Genomic DNA, 26,466 nt, shown 5'->3' with positions numbered 1-26,466 from the left:
TGGTGGACCAAAATGAGACCGTACCTTTCTGTTTTATAGAGCGCATGTGTTTTACACTCACTGTTGTACTGCTCTCCTGACCTCTTCGCTACATATTGATGATGTTTTAAATCACATATTTCAACTTTGGAATCATCTGATGAGGCTTCAGCGACCAAAAGATAGATCAGATGCATCCCATAGGTCCTGTGTGAAGTCGCTCAGATACTGCTTATCTGCTGTAGATAGTTTTGTTTTTTTTTATTTGTTGTTATGCCTACTTATTTTGTCCTACACTTGTGCAGTTTCCTCTGGGTTTTTGTTTTTTTGGGGGGGGGTTACATTTTTTTAATGTAATAGCTATTTTGAAATCATGTTGATTCAAAAATATCTGTTAAACTGTGTTATATTTTACATTTTTAATACATTCAGCTAAAGAAATGGGGGGTAAATGTGTTTTTGCATCAAGCTGCTACTAACAAAGGGCCTGAAGATATATTTTAAAATTAGTTCTTTGTTAAATTTTCTGTTATATTTCGACACAACACTGGTTTATTTATCATTTGTATTTGGTGCCTGTTTTATGCTTTAATGATTCACAGGTCAGTGTTAAATGGTTCAGTAAATAAAACAAAAAAAGCAGCAATTGATCAGTTTTCAGGCACCTTCAGTTCCCTCACAGTTTAACCTCTATTTCTTAAACTATTGTGTCGATTCTGGGAAATACGCATCAAAAGAGAAGGTCAGAAGCCAGACTGTTTTTCTAATTTACTGGTTCTATAACTTCTTCTGCCATGCTCTACTTCACACCTGCCATACCATTATTTTATCTTTTATGTTTATTATTAATAAGCAATGACAAAGACCAGGTTGAAATTTTAGTTACACGGACATCGGTGGAAGTAGCACACTGGTTTTTAATTGAGCCACAGTCTGAAAATTGCTGCTCCAACTGACAGAGATTTCTCATACACAAAAGTTTGGCGTTTTCTAAGGAAGCATTTGCATGGTAGAAACCGGAGACAGAGCACAATCTGGCAGACAAACAGTGACCAGATCAATACACAAGATAATGTTCAACAATAAGAAAGCTGCAATTCACACATATTGTCTTTGCAAAAGCCTTTAGAGATTTGACAGATTATTCACAAATCAATAAAAAAGAAAAAACAAAAACCAGATATTTTAGTAGCAGCTGTTGTGTTAAACATTAAATCTTGTGTTTTTACATCTTTTTTTTTTACATTATTATTTAATATTCATTATTATGCATGATGGATGTTATGCTTATACCGAACTTTAAATTACTTACAGTATAAAGCATGTAAAAGTCAAACTGCTCTAATATAGAGCACTCCCTCCAAAAAGCACAGTGTACTTACAATGTAAGATGGGAAAATATTGTTTTTGCCTATATTTAAGTATTTGTGGGTAAATAATGACAATAATAAATTACATTGTAATTTCAAATAAAATACATTAAAATTCCATTTAATTACAGGACTGTATTATAAAGTATTATCCATGTGTTTGGACTCCCCTGTATTTGGGGAGAACATCCATCCACCCTGGATTTAAACCTGGCACTTTCTTGCTGAACGAAATCCTTGATATATGAAAGGAGGTGTTCCTAATAACACTTGCAGGAACAACATGCAGGAACAAGAAACAAGAGGCAGAGTGACAGCTCTTTCTTTTTTCCACCTCCTCCCCCTGAGAAGCAGATCAGGCGAGGAGGCGCGTAAAAGCCAATCGGAGAGCCTGCTGCAAGCGTAGATACATGGTGCCGTGGACACAGAGATAAAAATATAATAACAATAATGATTTTTTTTAAAAATCAAATATTTAACAGTGTTTATCCACGATACGAGCAGTAAAATGTTCTTGTGTAGCCCATTAAAAATAAATGAAACCCCCCACACATGCGTTTCCTCCTTTATTTCCGTGCATTTCAGATGCCTTTTTCCTCCTGTTTAACCAAATGTAAGATATAAACTACAGCTCCCGGGGTGCCTCTGGTGACCCTTGCTTGCAGGCTGCATCAGTGTGATTTTGGCGCTGAGCTGAGGAGCTGGATCCACCGAGAATTTAAAAGAAAAAAAGGGCAGAGCGCTTTTGTTAAACCGGAGGAAGAGGGTGCTAGAGATTATTATGAAGAAGAGGACAGGAAGGGGGTTGCGATCAGATTGAGGTTTTCGGGTCCTCGCACTGACGAAGAGCCCCGCGTTGGGATTGGGCAGCGACCAGATCGAGTCCTCCTCCTCCTCTCTGTGGAGAATTGCGTTAAAACGAAAAGGCCTGAGCTTTACCAACATCACAGGATTATTATTATTATTTTATTATTATTTTGTACCCCCCTCCTTCTCCTTCTCCTCCTCCTCCTGTAGATTAAACGAGGAAGCATTGCTGGCTGGTGTATGTGTTTAGAATGGGACACGCTGAAGGTATTGACATTTTTTTGTGTATTTTCCTGCATCTTTCGACTCGCTATCAAAATCCGTGCTGCTGCTGGTGCTACTGCTCAGTGTTGGCCGCCTCTGCATGTTGCATCTCCTCGTTTTCAGTCGTAGCCAGCTTGCTTTCGGGCACATTTTCCCCCCACAAACCGTCAGTGATGGAGGTATAATCACGGCAGACAATTTGATTTAAAGGGGTACCAGGCAGCCATATTGGCAGCGTTAGCGTTAGCCTACCCAACATTAGCTTTCTCCCCCCTCCTCCCCTTCCACCTCCTTTCATCTTGTTTCATGTGCGCTTAGATGGATTAGAAAACATTAATAAATGGAAATGTGTCCCCGAGTGTGTCAGAAAGACATACAGCCACATCCCCGTCGTGTGCTTCGCCTTTTAACCGTTTAAACGGCTCCTGTATTTCCATTTCGATGCCTTTGGTGCCAGGTAGCTTCAAGCTAACATCGCAGGAAGCTGTAAGATCAGTCATTGAAACCTTGTTATGCCCATGCATGCACCCGTCTTTTTTGTTATGTTTGATTAAAATAACACATCTATAGCCAGCTATTGATCTCTGCCACACTATATATACACCCAAGTTATACTACAAGTCCTTATAGGAGACTAGTGACCGCTGGATGACATCTTTTGGATGTTTACATCACCGTTGTTCACCCTTCGCAAAGCTGCTAACAAGTTAAACCGCAACAAGAGGAGCAGATTACCCACTCAACACTTTAAACCTAATTAATTATATCAGCTTTGGTGGTTAAAAGTGTTCAGTGCATGAGGTCAAACCCACCTCTGGTAGCTGCTCTTTTGTTTTGTGCAAGCAGGCCACCATGTGTTTGTGTTGATGAAAATAAACACATAAAAATCACCTAAAGCTTGTGAACAGCAGCTTGCACGACCTCTCAGTATACACTACGAAGATGACCCGAGTTTGTGATGATAATATGGGGATTTATGGGGTCTGCAATTCAGACCACCCTGTGAGTTTATCACAGTAATCATTATAATGAGTATTCTGCAGATCTCCTCAGTGCATCTGTTTAAAAAAAAAATCCCACATAATTCAAACTGCTGCTCTAAAACTCAGATTTGAGGAGTAGGAGCCTGGTGAAACTGCCACTGAAGTGATAATTAAAGTTGTGTAGTTAATGGTCAGCTAACCCTGAGTTTGTAAGGGAGGAGAGGTGTGTGTTTCTACAAGTCAGAGTTAGAAGTTTCACACTATATTATTAGCAGAAATTTCTAGATATTTTAACCAGAAAACAGCTGATACATGGCAAACCAATTCGGTAGATGGCTGACTTCTTTCCAGAACTTATGACAGTCCCGTGTGTTTATCTGCAGTGAGAAAGATTTACCAAAGCCCAGATCAGTGGTCATAAACAAAAAATAAACTCTGTTATTCTGATGTTTTTCTAGCTATTTTATTCGTATAATAATAAACAGTCCTTGTGTTTACTGTGGGAGCCAAAAAACCCGATGATGTAACTCTCTTTGCTCTTAGTTTCTCTTCATTTACAGCTGCAGTTTGATACGTTTCAGACACCAAATCTGCTTGGTTCCATTTAGAGAAAGGATTATTGTTTGGGTTTAAATATGCCTTTTTACATTGAAAAATTAGGCTTACAAAAAAAGGTAACCGTGGGTTCAGATGTGACACCAAGTGTCAGTGTGTGACAATTTGGGATTCCAGAGTGAAGCTTTAATTTGCAAACAAGTTTGCTTAATACACTGCTAGAAAGTTAAATAAAAAAGGCCAACCCAGAAACACAGATGTGTGCAGTGTTAATCTGTTGCTCTGTGTTAAATAATCTGTTAATAATTCCTGAAGGATAGAAGCTAAGGTCTTGGTGACTATTGGCTGTGTGCTTGTTGAGCTTTCCTGCGGTTCATTCAGTTGTGTGTACCTCTATCGGCAGGTCCAGTCAAAGAAAAAGACAGTTAAGGATGCAGGAGCCCAACAATGGATTTCTCCTTCTCTTTCATGCAAGGGATCATGGGAAATACAATTCAGCAACCCCCTCAGCTCATTGACTCCGCCAACATCAGACAGGAAGGCACCTGCGACACCGGCAGTGACCCGGGTGAGGATGGTGGTCCCTCCTACGATGCAGCCCTGGATGCAGAGTTTCCGTACCCGCCATCGGCTTCGGAGGACATGCCGCAGGTCCCCAATGGCTACCCGCCGGGTTTGGGCATATACGAACCGCAGGCTAAATTCTCCATGTACTCGCAGTTCCCCAACGGCTCTGCTAATGGCTATGGGGCCATACGGAGCTACGGGGACCACGGCCTCGTGTCGGTGGAGGGGACCGTCCTGAGAGGTCCCGGTCTCCAGGAAAGACCTCTGTCTCCCGTTTCACCCCCACTGTCCACACATCACCCACACCTCCACCACCACCATCATCATCATCCCCATCACCACCACCATTCGCTCCACATCCACTCAAATCCACCTCAAATACAAACCCACTCACACCCGCAGAGTCCTCCACCGCCACCCCTGCCCACCCAGCATCACCTACACCAGACACCTCACATCATGACTCACAACCTGCCCCCTCCTCCCCCGTTACACCTGCCTTCGTCCAGTCCTCCCCCCTCACTTGTGGACAACACCCCTTCGTCTCAGCCCACGCACGCCCCATCCAGTGCTTCTGGTGGGGTCCTGAAGAAAACCAGCTCTCCGGAGATCAAGCTGAAGATCATAAAGACGTATCAGAACGGCAAAGAGCTGTTCGAGTCTGCGCTGTGCGGAGACCTGCTGCAAGAACTGCAGGTAACTGCCAACAGCCTTTTAGGCAACATTTCTTTTTACCTTTTTGTTTATTCTTCCAAAGATGCTTTTTAGTGCAGAAGATTAGGTGGAAATGTGGAAATCTGCACAGGTTCGCACAGTGTTGTTTTGTTTTTTTATTATTATTATTTCATATAATGAAAAAGATGCATGATCTGACTGCTATCTCCTTTTCAAAATTGCTTCAAACATTTTTTTTTTCATGTGGTAGAACAGAGCTGAAGAACCTCTGATTCTCCAGAGTTTAATGTATTTTTAAAAAATTGCATTAATAATTACAAAATGTATAATGTTTAAGCTAATTTTTCTGCAAACTAGACTTTATAGTTAGCCATTCCTATGAGAACTAAAACTTTGAGGTACAAAATCAGCCCAGGTGTTCTCGACTAAGATCAAGAGCCAAGCCTATGAGCAACAAAATCAAGAGACGATAGTGCAGCTGGAATTACACTTACCATCTAAATTGATTAAGTGTAGAAGGAATGGGCCATCAATGACAACACGTGGGTTATTGATGAGTTTAAAAACTCTCCAGAAGCTTAAAGGCTGCACATTATCAGGATCAGCCGCTTTAATTTAATCAAAGTTTGGATAGCAAGATAACAAGAGCTGTTCAAATGGAGGTCATGGGGTGAAAGTGCATTTTTCTAGTCTTTATATAATGTATGCATACATACTATCGTCATTTAGCTCTGGTCAGCTACTGCCAGAGGATTTAATAAAATTTACCAGATTTGAACGATTCTGGTTGAGGTTGCGGCCAATCTGCTGTACTGTCTCTGAAAAAGACAAGGACTAATGTTTTATATTTATATAAAGTTAAGAAAAACTTCTTGCTTGATGTTAGAGCTGAAATGATTAGCAACGTAATCAATTAGAGGATCAAAACGAAAACGATTAGAGATCCTGTTCACGGCTAATGTTGAATACCAGATAACTGTGATGACCTTCAGCTCAGTTTGTTCACAGTGTTGCAGACAGTTTTTCTTTCTTTCTTTCTTTCTTTCTTTCTTTCTTTCTTTCTTGGAAGAGTAAAGATCAAGTAAAAAGCACAAGTTTAATTATTTAGGGAACTTAAGGATAAATATTAAACTAATGCTGGTTTCAGCCTGTCAAAGAACAGAATTAACTGGTTGTTGCTCCTTTTGTTTTAAAAATCTTTAAATTGTTTTTTTCTCACAGGAATAAAAAAATGCAGATAAAGAAACTTTATCAAAATATAACAAGCATCTGAAGTTTTCACATTGTTTTATTGTCAGGTTTTTATTAACATTTGCTCGTGTTTGGCAGTCCTCTTTAACATGAGCACATGTTTCTTCACAAATCTTTATGGCTGTACTAACAAACTCGCTGTGTGTGTGTGTTTATTTTAAAACCTTGCTTTTAACTTTGTATGTTTTTATTAATGTGCGTATTAGTAAACCTAAAGGGTTTGCTGGTAAAGGTTTGTGCATGAGAAGAAAGCACACACTGACTTTAATCTGAACCGCTGCGTCCCGTGTCTGTTATTCCTTTGGTTTATAAATAATTAAATCCGAGAAAGACGTGTGAAACATAGTTCAGAGGTGCTGCAAACTAATTTGCTTCAGAACTTCAGTCTGGGGACATGAATAAATGATTATTTTAATTATTGCATAAACTAATTGTGTGTCTTCTACTATAACAGTTAATAGTTAACTAAAGCTAAACTAAAACTGGGTGTGGAAAAGCAGTTTTAGTTAAGTTATATAAAGCTTAAAAACTAGGCCTCAGAAAAACAGAACCAAGTTTAACAACTTGTCTACTTGGAAATCATACGCAGGAAATGTCCTTGGTATTAGTCTTTGTCAGTTTGGTGCGTCATTTGAACATGCCCTCCCCTATTGTAACAGTTAAAAAGATGGAAATTATGAAAAACTGAAGTGAAACAGGCAAACTCATTTTGGATAGTACCGAATTGAAAACAAATGCTCAAAACCAAACAGAAAGAAAAAGCAAGCCGAAAACTTAAAAAACTGTAACAATGATGCCTCATGTACTTTTTTAGACAGCCGCCCAACACGTAAGCTCGGCCAGTCCACATACAGCGTGGAACTTTACATTACATTTTGGCTTTCCTGCACCTTATGCTTCTGCTCAGTAAAGGAAAAACTTGCATAAACACAATTATTTTCCCATTTTAAAGACATTGTGTTCTTTAAAAATGCTTTTTTCCTCCCTTTTTCCATGTTGTCATGGACATTGTCAGGCATTGATGTCAGTGTGTGTTGACAAATACTTGTAAGCCAAAAGCTCACACTTAGACTGGTCTAAATGCTCTATTTTGTAAATTTATTTTTAACTCTTGACTCCGTATGATCTCGAAATGAGTGGATATCATTATCAGGAAGTGTGAAGGTCGCTTTTGCTTATGAGGGGCAGCCAATCAGAAGGAAGTTCACTTACAGAGCGCCCAAATGACAGATGATAAATAAACTGAGTATACCCAGGCTCAGTACTAGATAAATGAGGATTATTTTAACCATAAAGCTACTCTGCTGCAGTCCAAGAATAAAATTATGCGGATGCAAATGAACATAAAATGTCCTGTTTAAATCCCAAGACACCTTGGCAAAATAACTGTGCGTATTAATTGGAAATCTTATCAGTCAATTTATTTTTTAATGGAATTATTACCGTGCACATCTTAGTTTACTTTTAATTATTCTTCAAAATCCCTAAAGCAGCGGACATCTGAGGAAATTCTGAGTTGTTTCTTTTATAAAAACGCAACAAAATGAACTGCCGTCTCATCGCAGCTGACTTCTTTCTGTTTATTTCCTCGTCTTCAGAAAGAGTCTCAGAAGAACGAGGCCGCTCAGGCGCAGCGCAGACATGAGAGGAAGAAGGAGAAGAGGAAAAAGAGTGCAAGACTGCTGCTGCAAGCTCAGGAACAGAGCCTGGACACGAGCCAAACACAGCCAGGTACCACAGGCCAGACAGAGGACACCCACGTCCAGCCGCCGCCAAAAGAAGCACCGCCGGTGCAGACAGAGAAGCCTCCGAAGACCGTTATTAAAACCGAACCAAAGACGCCGAAGGCAAGAGCTCATGTTCACTCACCAAAGCAGTTTGAAGTCGTCGCAGATCAGCCGCTGTGGTTTGTAGTAAACATTTTGAAAACATAACAGTGACTTGTTCATGTTTAGGTTCCTAAGGTCCATCATCCATCAGTGATCCAGGAGACAGGCTTCTGTAAGGAGTTTGTAATAGGAGATCTGGTGTGGTCCAAGGTGGGTACCTACCCCTGGTGGCCCTGCATGGTGTCCTCAGACCCACAGATGAAGGTCCACACTCGCATCAACACCAGAGGTAAAATCCCTTAAACGTCTTTGTTGTTCAAGTTTAAGTGTGTAAATGTGTAAACACAGAAGTGCCGCAACTTGTTTTCTTTCCTCTGCTGCCGTGCAGGTCACAGGGAATATCACGTCCAGTTCTTTGGCAGTGTCGCAGAGCGAGCGTGGATCCACGAGAAGAGGATAGTCATGTACCAGGGGAAGCAACAGTTTGACGAGCTTCAGTCAGAGACACTTCGCAAAACCACAAACCCTGTAGAGAGACACAAAGTATGCACAGATGGGAGATTTATTTTTAAGACTTAAAGAAAACAAACTGTTTAAACAGAATTTTTGTTGTTTTCAGCTTTTAAAATGATTGTTTCAAAAATCTTTAACCAGAATTAACCATATAGTGGACCTGCTATGCTTTTCCTTATTTTCAGCCACTGTAACAATGGTGGATGCTCATATTAAAGAAATTAAAAATAAATTTCAAGTAATGAGGTCATCGTATGTGCAAGTAATCCCTTTCGAGTTAAAAGCTCAGGCTTTAGACCTCTGCAGCGGCACACATTTAAAAATGTTTGATTTTGTTGAGTGGGTGAAAATTGGGATACTTAGTTTGAAAGAATAATGAGCAAGTCTAATTTTTTTTAAAGATTTTTCCCTTTTCTTAATGAAGGCATATTCTGAGCTGTCCTCTTCACATAACATCATCATCAGACATCCCATCCTCACTGGGATTATAAGACAGCTTTATGTAACATCAGTGTTTATAGTGGGGATTTCTCAGTGCCACTTTTTCATCTCCCATGCTGATGGTTGGTAATCTGATGCTGTCTTTTTCCCCTCTTACACAGCTAAGCCAATAATAAATTTACATGGAGACACGTCTGAGCTCGAGATATCGGTTTAACCCAATCAGATATTCTTAAATCTCAGTTACTTGTCACATCTGTCTTCATGGCATGCTGTTAACTCAGGTTGTACCACGTAGTTTTGGCTAATGGAGCACATCTGATTATATTTTCCCCAATGTGTTACCCACTGTCTTTGACCAATATCGAATCAATACCAATTATTGGATCCGCACACCTCTTCTTTTGTTTTTAGTCATGTATGTAGTATGTGGAACACTTTTTTTTTTTTTTTATTATTATTATTGTTCTAAAAACTCCCTGAAAAGCCTTCAGTTAATCCAAAATCATGAATGCCAGGGTTAGTACATGTTTATAAGTTCATGAGTTTTCTTTTTTTTCTCATCAGCTAATGAAGCCTATCCCTCAGCGGGAACGTTCTCAGTGGGAGGTGGGTGTTGGTCACGCCGAGGATGCTTTTCTGATGACGAGACAGGAGCGAATTGACAACTACACCTTCATCTATGTGGACCCAGACCCTACTGAAGCCCCACCCAGCAAGAAACCCAACATCAGACCTGAGAAACGAAGCCGGCGCTCAAGCAGCTCGATCAGTAAGAAGGAGGACCGAGATGTAAAGTCACCAGATAGAGAGCAGCCTCCGCGACGGCAGCTTCCACGGAGACAGTGTAGTGTTTCAAACACAGATGACAATGCAAACTCCCAGGCCTCAAGTGAAGATAAGAACCAGAGGGGGGACCAACGTAAGACCAGCTCACCGAAACAGAATGCCAGCTGTGATGCACGAGCACAGCAGGACTCTCCGCCTCCGGTCAAAACGTGGAAAACGGCAGCTGCCAGGAAGCTCCTGCCTCTTTCTATCACAATGAAGAGGCTGAATGTGGAGATCACAAAATGTGACTGGCCTCTTATCCAGAAAAAAGCAGCTGCCTCCCCAAAGAAGGACAAAGAAGAAGAGAAGAAAGAGAGGGTGGAGAGAGAAGGCAGGCAGCCCGACCTGGGATACTGCTCACCTGAGGTTGGTCTAACTGACAGAAGATGTACACAGCAGAAACATCCTGTAAGCTAATATTCAAATGTTGATTTCAGCAGGACAGCAGAGCTAAACCTGAGCCCAGTCCAGAGGAGGAGGAAGATGGGGATGAAGGAGAGGACGAGGGAGAGGAGAGGAGAGATTCCCCAGCGAGTCGGAGGAGTGAAGAGGGAGGATTGCAGCAGACCTCATCTCCGGGATCACACCACAGCAGTCCGCAAGGTTGGCGAAACACAGACATGCAGAGTGTTTCTGTTGCATTTCTCAATTTTATGGATTAAATTGACAAAGTCAGAAAGAGATGCAGCTTAGTGTTTTGTTTTGTTTTTTTAGGTTCTCAAGAGAGGAAGCTTCAGCGGCGGTGTGTCAGAAGCAGGTCTGAGTCAGAGAGAGGCAACGATCTCGTCCCTAAGAAGAAAACCAAAAAAGAGCAGGTATTAGTCCTCCACAGGGAATCAGTATGCCATACCTTTCTCTCCCTGTCTTTTTTATAGATTTTTATAGAATATAAAAATATAATAAAGTAAAAATTGAAATATGAGCCTAGCACTTCTGTTCACGTAACAGCTTTAGCAGTTTGAAAGCTTATCAGATGCTAAAACGCTGCTAAAAGGATTTTGTAATATGATAGAGCTTTGGGCAGCTGTATTTTTCCTACACCGCAGGAGTTGGCAGGAGAACTGTGAAATTGTGTATCTGTCTTCCAAAATAATCCAGGTATGCACGTGTTGAGCTATATTCAGATTTGTTTTGCAAACTTTCCTGAATTTTTGTGCAGGAATAGTTTCATTAAATTGAATGAGACAGCTTAGAATCCAAACTAAGAAGACCTGAGATAACCTGAACCTGCACTTTTAATCTCCTTGCAGGCTGAGATGGCTCCAGAGACCACGCTGAGGACAGGTTCACAGAAAGGTGAGCGATCATTCATTCACACACGCTGTAAATCATTTGTCATGGAAGCTCTTTGTACTTGTAGAAAGACAAAATCTGTCTCTTCTTCCCCCCCCCATGTGATCGTGTAGGAGCTAGTGAGATCTCAGATGCGTGCAAGCCACTGAAGAAGCGAAGCAGAGCATCAACAGATGTCGAAATGGCTTCATCTCAGTACAGAGACACGTCTGATTCAGACTCCAGAGGCCTCAACGACCCGCAGGTAGCCTTGAATGACATGACCGAGGGCTTTTTTTCTGCACACAAAATATTTGTCTCCATTAGTCCAGAGGCTAAATATCCATACATTATTGCCATGCATGCAGAGATGTTTACTGTTCATAGTGCAAAATTCGATCTCAGTCATGTTTTCATTATCTCTGATTCATTTTGCTCTTATTGCATTAATTTATTTTTATTCCTGTAAGCAATAGGCCTGTTTAGATCCCAACATTGCACCCTTTAAAACCAGAAATGAGCACTTCTTAAGCTTTTACCTTCTTAAGGATGATCATTTTTTTTATTATTTACATGTTTTTATATTATTCTTTGGCTTCTCTGCTGCTGAAGAAAAGAAGACACTTGAAGCAGTTGATACTCTTTTTGTCATTCCTGTCATATATGTATTGTTATGATGATGGTCCACGTACAAGTAATTCCTGCAAACTCAAGCTCAGACTTGGGGCTGCTCATTTGCCAGTTTTTTTCCTACTCTTTGATTTATATGTAGAGAGTGGATATTCCTAATTTGGTCATCTCAGGTGCACAGCTCTGACTGTGAGCGCAGAAGCTTCTGTTTGCGAGGTACAGCCAATCAGGAATAAGTAGGGTAAAGGGAGAGGAACTTAAACAGCTTGGTTCGATGAGGATACAATTCACAAAGGTCCAGTGTAAGATAAGAAAAAATGTCTGCACACCCGACGCATTGGTTAAACACTCTGGTTTACATTCAGTGCATCTCTGCTTCAGGGCTTATTTGGGAAGAGTCTTGATAGTCCAGCAGCAGCAGATGCAGATGCTTCAGATACTCAGTCTGTGGACTCTGGCCTGTCCCGTCAGGACAGCAGCACCAGCAAGAGGGACACTGTGTGCCAGGTCAGCGTTGCTCATGATTCACCTCAGTTCTGCTCTTTCTTCTAAACATTTACAGGCATTGGTTGTGTGGTATATTTGTGTGGTATATTTTTAAACTGCCCCACTCTCTGTGTTTTTGTGTAGATCTGCGAGGTGTACGGAGATGGTTTGATGGTATGTGAAGGTGACTGCAACAAGCAGTTTCACATGGAGTGTCTCGGTTTGTCGTCCCCACCTGAAGGAAGATTTAGCTGCACAGAATGTAGAACAGGTGAGTGAATTCAAACACAACTACATATCTACCATCATATTTGCAGTGTTTGGCGCTTTTCTACAGCACATTCTCTGACATTCCTTTTCTAGGGAACCATCCTTGTTTTAGCTGTAAAACAGTGGGCAGGGAGGTGACGCGCTGCTCTGTGTCTGGATGTGGTTGTTACTATCACGAGGACTGTGTCCGTAAACTCCCGGGAACCACCAGCAACCCAGGTGGAGGTTTCAGCTGCCCTCAGCACAGTTGTTCAACCTGCTGCCTGGAGAGAGACCCACAACGAGCCAGTAAAGGTAGAACAGCTTCCCTTTTTTGTCTGTGGCCTTTAGTAATTTCGTGGTTGAGTCTGTAGGGGTGTGAGCTGGTGATAGATAGAAAAAGGGTCATTAAAATGGAGTTTAGACTCCTTAGGTGATGATACTGACTGACTAATAGAACAAAGCTCACATTGAAATCAAGCTTGTGATTCTTTGTTGAAATATGTAAGAGTTAAATGCATTAGAAGTAAATAGGAGTGTCTTCTTCAGAGAAAACAGACTGTGGGAGAACTTGTGCCAGATTTAATGAAGAATACTTGGTGACAGCCTTGGCACAAACATCCTCTTCATGTCAAAGTTAAATTGTTCTGTTTGGTGAGAAGTACCTGGAGACTGTCGAGCACTGGAGAAAGTAAACTGGCTTGCTCCTGGAAAGGTCTTTAGGCGATCGTACATTATCCTGCAGGAAATATCTGCAAATGAGAAAAGATGCGCTTCGATGCAGAGGTGCTAAAAGTGATATCGACAACTATGATTTATACCAGGGGTGCGTGGTTCATTTTCCCAAGGGGCCACATGAGAAACTGGAACTGTAGTGGAAGACTGTAATAATAAGTGGAACTCAATTCTGCTCCATTTTAATTTGATCTCTTTATCTCTTTATAAGTGTGTTGTTGCAGCCCTCCACAACAATCCCAGTATGTCAGGGAAACCCTTAGGAAAATGAACTGATTTATACCTTTGCCATCAGACATGAAAGTCATCCAAGTGGGAAGAGAGGAAAGGCTGGAAAGGAAAAAAAACACGCCTAACACCTACCGGACACTGCTCTGGTTTTGCATGAAATTACTTTGAAAAGGACTGAAAGAATCATTTTCAGTGAATTATATTTTGTATACAAATGGGGAAAAAACTTTATGATTCAAAGAAAAATCAAATAACACTGATTTCTTTTCACATAACCTAAGATCATTATGAGTGTAAATGGATGCAGGTGAGGACCTGTGCAACTTTGATAGGAGTCAAATCGTTTTAGGTTGTTACTTTACTCGATTTTTCTCAAGTCATGTTTCTCTGGTTCTTTAATCCACTTTTAATATCTATATATTTTTTTTTATGTGAAAATGTTAATGAGAGCAGTTGTACCAAAAGGATACATTTGCAAATAGCTGAAGCTTTTGTTTAAAATAAATAAATACAAATCAATAGTGCTTAGGCACAGCAGGCCATCAGTCTCTATAATACAGGGGAGAAAACTTTTTATGAAGAACTTATTTTAAATCCAGTCCCAGCAGGAGAAACTCGTGTTGTTTTGTTCAGTATATGTCTACACAGCCCAAAGCAGTGACTCTCAATCTTTTTGACTTGTGATCTCTTGTGTTTTTGTAACACTTCGTTCTATTTTAGATGTTGAAAAGTCACATTTTTCAACATCTGAGCTTCTCAGATGGCTTCTTTCAAAAAATAGTTTAGGTTCAAAAATTAGCCTTACCATTTTGTCTAGCTTTGTTTTTTTTTTCCTTTTAAACCTGGGTAAATACTGCGCAAATCTCCAGGTTTTCTTGTGCCCTATGGAAAATCTATTGTCAGATTCTGTTTTGTTGTTTAAGTACTGTGAAGATAGATTTCAATAACTTGGAGCTGAAGTCTCTGTAGTCGGTTGTGTTTTTCCTTTTGCTTTCCTTTAATTACAGCTGGAGCCCATTAAAGGAATATGACCTATTTGTTTTTAATAGAATCTCAGCAGTAAAAAGAAGTGAGCAGAGCTGTGTTGTGTTGTATGCAATTATACTTCCATTTTTGTTTTTTAATGATCACGAAAAGAAGGTAATCTGCATAAAACAGAACAGTTGCTGCTTCCTGCATCTCGGATCTACAAGGACACCTCATCCTGTCTACTTCCAGCAGTGTCTTCACGTGACTCCAGTGCATGTCTTCAGGATGGCTTGAGGGCCTCTGTTTGCACCCTGGTCATAAAGACCCAGACCATGTGCACCTCTTTTTGTCTTTTACTTTTTTTTTTTTATGTATTTATTTTTTAGCAGCCCTAGAGTACAGTTGAATACTCCAGAATGATTACCTCCTACCTAATCATTTTTCCTTGACCTTCTTGGAGAACGTCACAAGGCCAAAGACATAAAGGCAAATTTGTACCACGATTGTGGTAAAATTTGCTCTCTCTCTCATCTGTTTCCCCTCCAGGTCGTCTGATTCGTTGTATCCGCTGTCCGTTGGCCTATCACACCAGCGACAGCTGCGTGGCGGCAGGCAGTGTCATCCTTACTCACCACATCATGATCTGCAGCAACCACGGCAGCGCCAAGAAGAATGGCCTCCTCACCTCCCCCGTCAACGTGGGATGGTGCTTCCTGTGTGCCCGAGGTAAGCTTTCCCCACCACACACCGACAAACCCCCGAGCCAAAGGAGTGACGTTCCCCCTCGCCCCATGCTGCAGACACAAGCAGTTCTTAATTACACCAGACGATTTGAATCTTGTGGCGAAATCCAAGATCGATTCTTCTTGCCTGCATCATCTCATATTGTCATCTTTTTTTTTGTTTGTTTGTTTTTTATACACTTTTAACCTGTTTTTGACGCAGTAACATCTCATTTAGGTATCTTTAATATTACATGTTTCATGTTTGGCTTTGTTGTTCATGGATAGCAGTGCTGTGTCTGTTTTCCATCACGATACTAATACTATGAACCAGTCGGGCTGTTACGCTGCACTCCACTTAAAAGAACCACGTCTGTCCTGAGTGCCGATGAAAGAAAACATCCTTTTTTTCTTTGTGACTTTTAGCTCGTTTAAGCCTCACATTTAACTTCAAGTTGAGTGCACTGTCTGGCCTCTTTCTGTTGAGACCAACTTTGTTTTACTTTTGTTTTTTGTGCGTGTTACAACTGTGTGTGAGTATGTGTGTTTGTGTGGCTGTGCACGCGTGTTTGTTCTTTCTCTTTTTGTAAACTTTGGGTAATTTTCGAGTTTGACTGCGGCTCACCCCCGTCTCTTCCTGTGTGTCTTGTGTAGGGCTGTTAGTGCAAGACCTTACTGACACCATATTAAGTTCATATGCCTATAAGTCCCACTACCTTCTGACTGAGTCAAATCGTGCTGAGTTGAAATTACCTATGATTCCCTCTCCTTCGTCAGCTACCAAAAAGAATGTTGGGAAAGGTAACTGAACAGTTTTTCTCTTTCTCCTTTGTCCCACTGGTCTGTGTTTGTGTTGTGCCTGCTCCCATTCTAACCCCCCCTCCCTCCCTTTTTGTACACATCTTTCATTTCAAAGCCTTGAGGTGCAAAGTTAATTAACTGACTACACATGCAGTTAATTTTAACGCAGAGTGACGCAGAGTAACTTCAGCCAAGTTCCCTAACACATTAACAAAACAACAGTGGGCCTCATGCAAGAATTAAGTCTTGTGCTCTCATCCCAAGCCTCTCATTGAAGGGTTGCATATGAGAAGCCAGAGTCACAAAAGTAAAATTATTGTAAAATTGGTCTTTCAAAGATATTACATTTAGAAAGGCACAAGTGTACATCAATTCTGTTTAGCTGTGTGCTGCTGACTCATTGTCACACAATAACAGCGCAGTAGATTAGGCAGAAATTGTGCTCTTGTATATAATAAAAGGACAAAAAAGGCGATTCTTTAACTGATGAAGCTGGAGTGAGGAATTACCGACTCGCTGGAGTTTGGTGTGCAATTATATAGATTGAATTTATTCATTTATGCAAAATTTGTAATATTTAAGGCAATCAATCCGTGGATATTGTCACTGTACTATACAACTAGGCCTCATGGCTACGTATTCATATTAAAGATATGAAAAAGATACATTTGTGCTTGTTCATTAATCAACAAAATTAAAAGAGATGGCGACATAACTGAAATAACACATCTCATCTGCCTAAGTATGTTATTACGATAGACTCTATAAAAGATGGACGTAGCTTCTGGGTCTGAAAAGTAAAGCCAAACATGTCTTCTGTGGTAATGGTCATTGCAAAGACACTTCTGGTTGTATCAAAGTAAACGCGTTCATGACTTTACTGGCTCATTGACTTCTTTGGGGTCATATTGAATAAAACATGAATGTTGTTTTGTAAATTATGATTATTCTCAGAGTCAAAAAGAAGTGTTTTCCAGAGTAAATGAAACCTTGCAGACTTTCCAAGACTGACTCTAAGGTGTCAGGATGTTTTCTTTTTGATGCTAAAGATACTTCTTTATAGCTTTATGACTTTGGTTGAATATTTGGGCATCTATGATGTGAGTTTGGCTGAGCAGACCGTTCCCTGACACCCTGGTACTATTTGAATGATAAGAACCTAAACATTGAAATGCCTTTAAACCTTTGTGCAGTACTCTACATGTATAAAAGGGAATAATTTGGCATGAAGTTAGAGGCGACAAATTCTCTCTGCAAAGTTACGATGGGAAGCAATGAAGAGGAACCAGTGTCACAAACACGGATACTGTTCAGCAGGATGAGAGGTATTTGGTTATTCGTCTTTTAAGTCAATTACAGAATAAAACCGCGGTCCCCAACCTTTTTTGCGTCACGGACCGGTTTATGCCCGACAATATTTTCACGGACCGGCCTTTAAGGTGTCGCAGATAAATACAACAAAATAAAACTAGTACCGGTACCGAAAAAATGATTTATTCATAACACACATGAAAAGACCAAGGAAAACAGAGTTAACAATAAAAATGATAACCAAATAACGCTGAAAACCGATAAAAACCCTGAAAACCATACATTTCACACCTGAGCCTCAACTCTCGCGGCCCGGTACCAAACGACTCACAGACCGGTACGAGTCCAGGGCCCGGGGGTGGGGATGGTCAGTGCAAAGCTAAAAGTCAGACTAATGTGGAAAAATCTCTTTTTAACACAACTAATCTGAACAGCTCATGAATTTTGTTCACTCATCCTGTTGAACGTGAAAAGTTCTTATTTATCGTAGATCTGCTTTGTTTGTATGAGAGGTTCTTGCATGAGGCCCATCGTAAAATTGGTTGCGCATCAGCAACCAATCTAAAAACTTCTTTGCTAAAATAGTCGGTTATAAAGAAAATAAATCAGTTTATCTGCTGGTAAAATAAAATTGGTCCTTAGACCTGCAGCATGGATGTATGAAGTCCCAATGCAGGGACGGACGCTCTGGGTTGGTTCAGGTTCTCTCTGTGGTTTGTGGAGCTTCTCGCTGCTGGAGGCGCATTGCTTCTCTGCTTCAGCACTCTGGGCTTGGTTTTGATTTGAAAGACCTCGTCCGGCGTCACCTCTTTTATGGCAACTGCAACTAAGTTTGTTTTTGACTGAAAATTTCAAACAGTATGACATTTTGGCTCCCCTCATGTCTTTGAGCTTTGACCTGCCTTGGATGGAATATAATCCTAATCATTTAGTACAATTAAGCAAAGAATTGTTTCCAGGTGATGGAGGTTAAATTACAGGGTTTTTTTCTTCTTTTTTAAAAATTATAATTCTGCTATTGCATTTTTTTTTTTTTTAAATTACATTTTGGAAATGGAAATACTGTAAAGATTTGATTCCATGCAAGCTGGTCTGTGCAGAATGTGATATGTGTGATGGGAAGTTTGCTTTATGAGCTGGACTGCATGCCGGCTTTTTGCCAGTACTTTGTTATTTGAGTATAACCCTGATTCATTGTTAACCTGCTGGCTGATTTTTATTCCGGTGCTACCGCATGTATTTCCCATAAGACTGGTCTTGGTACAGTGCTCTGAATCTGATTGCCAGACATGCTGTAACCGCTGCAATAAAATGCTATACCCAAACCAGGAAACCCATGCAGGGTTTCCAATCATTTCATTCATGCCGTCAGGCTGTTACAGGAGGCTTCACTCAGACCAGAAGGTCCTAGCCTTAGTTTTTCATTTAGATTAATAGCCAGATGTTATTGTGGTAGGAATGTCTTCCTAAAGAACACTGTTTTAACTCACATTAGATGCTAGAAAACCACGATTGTATTCTGTATTTATAGACTTTGTACTAGTTGTACTTTTAGTTAATAGGCTTGTCTGCAAATGAGATTCAGAGTTTGACCAGGTGTTAAGGTGCATCACCTAATCATGCACTCCTCCTCTCTTTGCATACCCACCCCCTCCCCACAACGCATGCACACACACACACACACACATACACACATACACACATACACACATACAAACACACATCCATACACACATACGCAAACACACACATGTATACATCCATACAAATGTAGGAGGCAAGTTGCTGTGCTGCGACTCATGCCCAGCTTCCTTCCACCCGGAGTGTCTGGAGATGGAGATGCCGGAGGGGTCGTGGTCCTGCAGCGATTGCAGGGCAGGGAAGAAACCTCACTACAAACAAATTGTCTGGGTCAAACTAGGCAACTACAGGTAGGAAGCACAGATTGGGGACAGCTGAGGGTTATGCAGCTGTCACTTTGTGGTATGGATGCATTTAAAGGATAAGATAGTGATAGTTTAGATTTCAGTGCATGATTTCTACCTTTTAATCCTATTTAAAAAAACCACAGAAAGTTGATTGCACATAGTCTTCTGTGTCGTAGACCTCCGCTGTTGTCCAGAAACCCAGTAATGACCAGCAATACTGTTTCCTTTCTTATAATAATCCTTCTAGTCTTGATAATTTAAATCTGCCACAGAAGCTGAAACTGTTCAAGTATCTTTTGTCCAGAGCCTTAAAAAAATTAAGACCAACAATCAGCCACAATATTAAAACCACCTTCCTAATACCGTTTATGTCCCCTTAGTGCTGCCAACACTGTGTCTGACGCATCAAGGCATAGAATCCACTGAATGTTTCCTTTAGTATCGGGTACCATGACGTTAGCAGAAGAGCCTTTAAGTCCTGCAAGTTGCAGACGTTGCTGCTCAGTCAGAATGAGGATTTAGAGACTTTGGAGACCCAAGCAATATTTGTTTGTTTAGCACTTTTTTCTCTCAAGAGTTACAAACTCCTTTACAAAAGCCAGTATTCATAATAAAAGGTTAAAATAAAAGACACTAAAATTAAACCGAGGAGAAGACAAAAGAAATCGTCATCAATCTGTGAAGATAGTCATTCTCCATTCCTGCTAGAAAACACCATCAGAGTGAACGCCTGCAATGAAGTTATGTATCTGGTTATGCAACAGTGTTTGTTCCATGTCATCGTAACAACCACATGAATACAAAAAACACTGATAGGAGCATCACACTGTCTCTGTCAGCTGTTATTCTTTCCATAGTGCATCCTAACTGCCATGTCAGTGTGCCCCAGGGTGGCTACAATGTAGCTTGCCATCACCAGTGTGTGAATGGGTGGATGACTGGATGTGTAAAGCGCTTTGGGGTCCTTAGGGACTTGTAAAGCGCTATACAAATACAGGCCATTTACCATTTCTTCCCCAGGTAAACAACACACACTCACCCAGCCGTTCACATGACGTAAAGAAGACATGATTCATCAGACTAGACAACCAGTGATCCATTTTTGATGCTCACATGACCACTGCTTGTGCTTAAAGCTAGCATGAGAGTGCTGACTGTTTTATTCATCAGTCTGTCATGGCCACCATTAAGAGTTTCACTTATTTGTGCTACAGTAGCTCATCTGGCAGATCAGCTACACAGGACAGCCTTTATTCCTCAGTGTTATCAGAGACAGTAATCTCAGTTGTCTGCTTGTATTCCCATGGGCCTCTGTTGGTAAATGCTGTGTACTGGCAACGCAAAACAGGACATGCATCGCAGTTTGTCTCTTAAATCTTTGAGAGACACACAACCTATTTTTTTTCAGCTTCTAACACATACGTTTTAAGAATAGACTGTTAACCAGCTGCCTAATATATCCCACCCCATCATAGAGGATCTTGTAACTAGACTATTTTATTTAGCTGAGCTGTCAGTGGTTTAAACGATCTGTTTTTTACTTGCGTCTGCAGCAGGAAGAAATCTAATATGAGCCTGAGAACCGCAAACATGTCAGGGGGGTGCGTGCATGCAGATTGTTGGTCTTGGTCTGTTTAAACTCGGTGTAGCACATTGTTTTCACACCTCATGGGGAAACAGGATGTGATAATATAAATGCAGGTATTCAGGAAACACTGAGCAGTGCTTTTCGCTCTCACACTGACTGTCAGTCAGGCTCAATATTTGTCTCACAGTTTAGAATCTTCTGGCAGATTAAAGGTGTGCACACAGATAATTATTAATCTGTTGATGAAGCAGCTCTGAATTTGATTTAAAAAAACAACATTTCTAGGCAGAAACAAATAAATACAGTATTTCCTCTCTAAGTCATGGTTCACCTTTTCGAGGACTCGCTGCATCGTGGATTTATCTGTACATTTAGATTGTGGAATTTCATAATATCACAGGCTTCTGTGGCCTATAGGTATTTTTATTCTTATTCACTTTTGTCCTTGATTTTCTAATGATGTCCCTTGCCTGCCAGGTGGTGGCCTGCAGAGATCTGCAACCCTCGTCTGGTGCCATCAAACATTCAGAGTCTTCGGCACGATATTGGTGACTTCCCGGTTTTCTTCTTTGGCTCCCATGACTACTACTGGATCAACCAAGGCCGCGTCTTCCCATACGTGGAGAATGACAAGAACTTTGTCACAGGACAGATCAATATTAACAAAACCTTCAAGAAAGGTAACATATTCCTAAAATCCTTCCTTCTAATCTGTTGTGATTTCACTTCAAGCCAAAAGAAAAGATGATTTTCTGAGTCGCTATTCATCTTTTAGCTCTGGAAGAAGCAGCCCGGCGCTTTCAGGAGCTTAAGGCGCAGAGGGAGAGCAGGGAGGCTCTAAAACAGGACCGCAATTCTCGCAAACCACCACCCTACAAGTTCATCAAGGTGAGCAGATGGAAAGACCAAAAGGTGGTTATAAGTTTTGATCGTCAAGTCTTCAGGGTTGTTACTAATTCTGTGGCTGCTTTGTTTTCCTGTCAGTCCAACAAGCCTGTGGGGAAAGTTCAGGTGCACGTGGCCGACTTGTCAGAAATTCAGCGATGCAACTGCAAGCCAGCAGACGAGCATCCCTGCAGCCTGGAGTCCCAGTGTCTCAACCGCATGCTGCAGTACGAGTGTCACCCACAGGTCTGCGTGCATCTTTGGGTTTTTATGTCATTTGTGATTCAGGTAATAAAATCTAACTTTTAACTTTCTGTGGTTGGTTGTGCTCCTGTGATCAGGTGTGCCCTGCAGGAGACAGCTGTGAGAATCAGTGTTTCTCCAAACGGCTGTATGCAGAAACAGAAGTGATAAAGACGGAAGGGTGTGGCTGGGGCCTCAGGACAAACCAGGCACTGAAGAAGGTGGGCGCTGCACTTAAAATGCAGACCTTTCATCTAAAGAGCATCAGCACATCTGATTTGTATTTGCTACAAGCTGAAATGTTAAATAAAGCAATCTAAACTAGTTTAACAATCAAATTAAACATAGAAAAATACTGAAAAATAAAAACAACTGAATAGATTGCAATAAAAGCTCTTCTTATTAATCTTGCAAGCTGCCTACCCTGCAGAAAAGCTTTTAAACGCCCCAGTGTCTGTGATATTTGTTAACATATGTTCATTTATGCTATAAGTATCTTCTTCTGCATACAAACAAAAACATCTGAGTGCAGTAGCAGTTTCTAGATGTGTAAATTCAAAGATCTAGAAATCAGTTTCATCTGCCAGGCAAGAGTGTAAAAGTTCAGCAAATCAGTGGTTCTCATATGTGTGTTTGTTATTTGTTGTCAGTCTGCTTCCTAGCAATAAGTAATTTTTAAGTGCGTGTCTGTGTAATAACTAAAACAATATAAATGTGTTTGTTGTTTCCTGCAGGGTGACTTTGTGGCCGAGTATGTGGGAGAGGTGATAGACTCAGAAGAGTGCCAGCAGCGAATCAAACGTGCCCATGAAAATCACGTGACCAACTTCTACATGCTCACCCTCACCAAGGTAACATCTGTGACGTTTACTGGACACTCAGGATACACAATGCTAACAACAATAGATAACATACAACAGGTAACAATAGGTAACATACAACAAGTTGTAATATTAGTCAGATAATCCATTAGAAACGCCCCCAAAAGACTCCAACATACTTTTCAGTGATCTTAAATTGTTTTTTGTTTTTTTCACTTCCTCATTGATTTAATTTTTCAGTCCTTGACTGTCCCATTTATTTGTTCATCCATTCATTTCCTTGTCCAATTTGGGGTCAGTTCACATAACATCCCTGATACATAAATCGTCCACAGAAGAACATTTCCTAAACTCTGGTGTCTTAATACTCACGTCTTCCCGGTAGGATCGTGTCATCGACGCTGGCCCAAAAGGAAACTCGTCTCGGTTTATTAACCACAGCTGCAGCCCAAACTGCGAAACCCAGAAGTGGACGGTAAACGGCGACGTTCGTATTGGAATCTTTGCCCTTTGTGACATCGAGGCTGGTGAGTTAATCTGCAGCTCTGACACGCATTTTCCTTCATGTATATTAAATGTACTGAGAGCAAGTTGGATGATTCCCATTTAATGTTGCTCTTCTCCCTGGTGTCCCTGCAGGCACAGAGCTGACGTTTAACTACAATCTGCACTGTGTGGGCAACAGGAGAACGTCGTGTCACTGTGGATCAGACAACTGCTCTGGATTTCTTGGGGTCCAGCCATCGGTGAGGATGTTTGTCATCCCCATTAAAATTCAGAGTACCTAAGAAGGAGCAGCCAAGTTTGGAACCTGTGTTTGATACCTCTTTCTTGTTTTATCACATTTCCTGCAGAGTGCTGCAGTGACGGAGAAAGAGGAAAAGGCCAGGAATGCAAAGATGAAGCAGAAGAAGCGGAAACTGCGGCCGGAGGGCAAACACACACACGAGTACTTTTGCTTCTGCTGCGGAAAAGGAGGAGAGCTGGTGATGTGTGACAGGAAGGACTGCCCAAAAGCGTATCACCTGCTGTGTCTCAACCTCACCAAACCGCCATACGGTAACGACAGAAATGACTTTCTGCATGCTTTTGTTTAGTTTGTGTTGCTCCTGAAACGTTTCTGCAGGTCAGTTTCTTGCAGTTTTCCAGGGTTTTTTTTTATTTTTTATAAATTGGCTGTCTGTACTTTCAAACCTTCTCTATAATACTAAGTTATCAGTAATGTACCGGAAATTAAAGCAGATGTATTAGGACAGGATATTAGAAGAATTTCCTGTTCTGTAAATCATCTCATTGACAGCTCAAGTTTTTGTTTGGGATCTCTTTTTGAGGTTGGAAACTCCTGTCCTCAAAAATCAGTTCACTCCACGACAGAAAATAAATTGGCACAGCAGGAAGACGACACAGGTGGTGGAAAGCACAGCATTTAAGTCACTGTTCCCATCCACCCCTGTATGCTGTCCTTATGCATCAGTTTTCCATGAGCTTTCCATTTTGGATTTGTAGCTGGGACACGGATGCAGAAGTGTCTGAAGGAGGCAGGGAGAGACATCCACTCCATTTATTTTTAAAGCTTTTGTTTTTATCAGAAATGTAATGGAGCATATAAAAATTAAGCTACTCGGTGGAGGTAGATGTTACACTTTTTACCTTTATCCATCTGTTTTGGCTTCTGTGCTGAATTAGTGTCTAGATGACGATCTCTCAGCAGTGTGACAGTTAACAGGAAGGCTCGTCCTCGGCCTATATCAAAGATCAGCACATACTCATTTGTAATCTGGTTCACATGCTTTACACCAGTTTTCCCAATCAAAGAAAACACGAAGTGTGATGATCAGAGTTGTGATTGACATGTCAAGTGGACTGCAGATGTGGTGGGCTATATGTGATATTTATTTTTAAATAATCTCCTTTTTCAGTTCTCTGACTTGATGCGTCTGTAATTAACCCATTTCCTGTCTCCAGGGCGGTGGGAATGCCCGTGGCATGACTGCAGCGTTTGCAGCAACCCGGCCTCGTCTCTCTGTGACTTCTGCCCTCGCTCCTTCTGCCGGGATCATGAGGCGGGGGCGCTCACCACCTCCTCCCTGGACGACCGCCTCTGTTGTTCCAGCCACAACCCGCTCAGTCCCCTGGGGGCCAAATCCAGCTCCACCCAGCAGCGGCGCTCCGCTCAGAGCCCCGTCAGAGTCAAAGAGGAGCCGGAGTCAGGCCAGCCGGCCACGGAGTGATAAAACCCTTAATACCTCATTCCCTGCAAAGTGTGCTCCAATCCACCTCTGATCCTAAGCAGTGCACTACAACAGGGAATACAGTGCTTTTTTTCTTTTTTTTTTTGACACATGCGATGGCCGCAACTCAGAGCTGAGACACGCTGACGAACACCTTGATGCTGTTTTGTGGCGACAGTAGGAGAAGGACCAGAAATCATCAGGCACCGTTTTCCCTCCTGTCTTGCCATAAAACACCACTACTTACACTCTCTGCAGCTCGCCTGCGCCCACTGGAGGGCCCAGGCCACCACCTCATTATGTTGTTTTTAAATTTTTACTGCTATTTTTTTTTTCTTTCTTTCTTTTTAAAGCAGTGTAAGCGTCGTCACGTCTCCAGTTCCTGGCACTTTGAAGAACTCACTGAGTGAGGTGGAGGAAGGGGCAGAGAGGAGGAAAAGGATGTGGGAGCTGAAGCTCTCCATCACCACCAAGCTGCTCCTCTCCTTGTTTACCTGCTGTAAGCTGTGGTCTCACACACAGGGTGGCTTTAGGATGGAGACGAGCCAGCTTTTCTTGTGATCTGTCATCCTCTTTATCTGTTAGAGAAAAGGAGCGGCGGGGAAATGACCAATTTCGTGCAATTTGTTTTTTTCCAGGACCACACTACATTCCAACCTTCCTTAAACATGGTTTTAATATGCTTATGGGTATAGATAAATATAATTATATACAGTATCTATGTTTGTTAATGTTTACAGACAGATTCTCTCACTTCATCTCAGTGAGTGGTGTATTATGTTTGTTTAGGTGTTGAACATTACGCAGACCTCCTTGTGAAAATAGTCCTATTAAGGTGAAATATAATGGTATATAGTGAAATGGTATGACATTTCAGAAGTTCTTGTGATTTTCATATTGCCAGTCTCACTCGCCATTGTGTACATAATTGGCTCACAATATTGTAAAATACTAAAAAGATCAGGAGGGGGCGGAGCCTCACCTCTCTGATTGTTCTTGGAAGATGGAAAAGCTTTTTCTTTTTTCTTTTTTCTTTTTTTTTTTTGTAATAATAATTGAAAAAAAAAAAACAAGACAGATCCTTTTTAAAAAAATTCTTTCTTTAAAGCTATGTTTTCATGTTTCCTCCAATTAGTTATTTGCAAAGTAGATGGAGGGGCCCAGCTTGTGATCACTGGTGCTGTCTTAAAGAAGTGTTAATAAGCCTTAAGTTTGGGTTTTTAGCTGTAGTTACTACTGCCCAGATGCAGTCCACTTCGGTTGTTTCGGTTCGGCGTACTGTGACGGCTTTTTTGTTTT

At 41.2% G+C, this 26,466-nt stretch overlaps 1 protein-coding gene across 1 annotated transcript; it reads left to right on the top strand.

The window, feature by feature from the left end:
- Positions 1–2,009: 2,009 nt before the first annotated feature.
- nsd3 (nuclear receptor binding SET domain protein 3) lies at positions 2,010–26,195 on the top strand. Its single transcript, XM_005738235.1, has 25 exons — positions 2,010–2,423; positions 4,362–5,221; positions 8,050–8,298; positions 8,407–8,569; positions 8,669–8,823; positions 9,802–10,431; positions 10,506–10,668; positions 10,780–10,880; positions 11,316–11,361; positions 11,472–11,602; positions 12,349–12,474; positions 12,598–12,724; positions 12,817–13,017; positions 15,184–15,363; positions 16,014–16,160; positions 19,246–19,402; positions 21,465–21,667; positions 21,763–21,875; positions 21,972–22,118; positions 22,214–22,336; positions 22,850–22,966; positions 23,322–23,463; positions 23,576–23,682; positions 23,791–23,995; positions 24,902–26,195. The coding sequence occupies exons 2-25, from the start codon at positions 4,406–4,408 to the stop codon at positions 25,165–25,167; spliced, it is 4,815 nt and encodes a 1,604-aa protein (XP_005738292.1). The 5' UTR covers positions 2,010–2,423; positions 4,362–4,405; the 3' UTR covers positions 25,168–26,195.
- Positions 26,196–26,466: the final 271 nt, after the last annotated feature.

Source organism: Pundamilia nyererei, unplaced genomic scaffold, assembly GCF_000239375.1.
Source record: "Pundamilia nyererei isolate P.nyererei 1_Seehausen unplaced genomic scaffold, PunNye1.0 scaffold00082, whole genome shotgun sequence".
Lineage (NCBI taxonomy): Eukaryota > Metazoa > Chordata > Actinopteri > Cichliformes > Cichlidae > Pundamilia > Pundamilia nyererei.
Note: the sequence above shows the minus strand (reverse complement) of the source record. Positions and strands in the feature narration are given on the sequence as shown.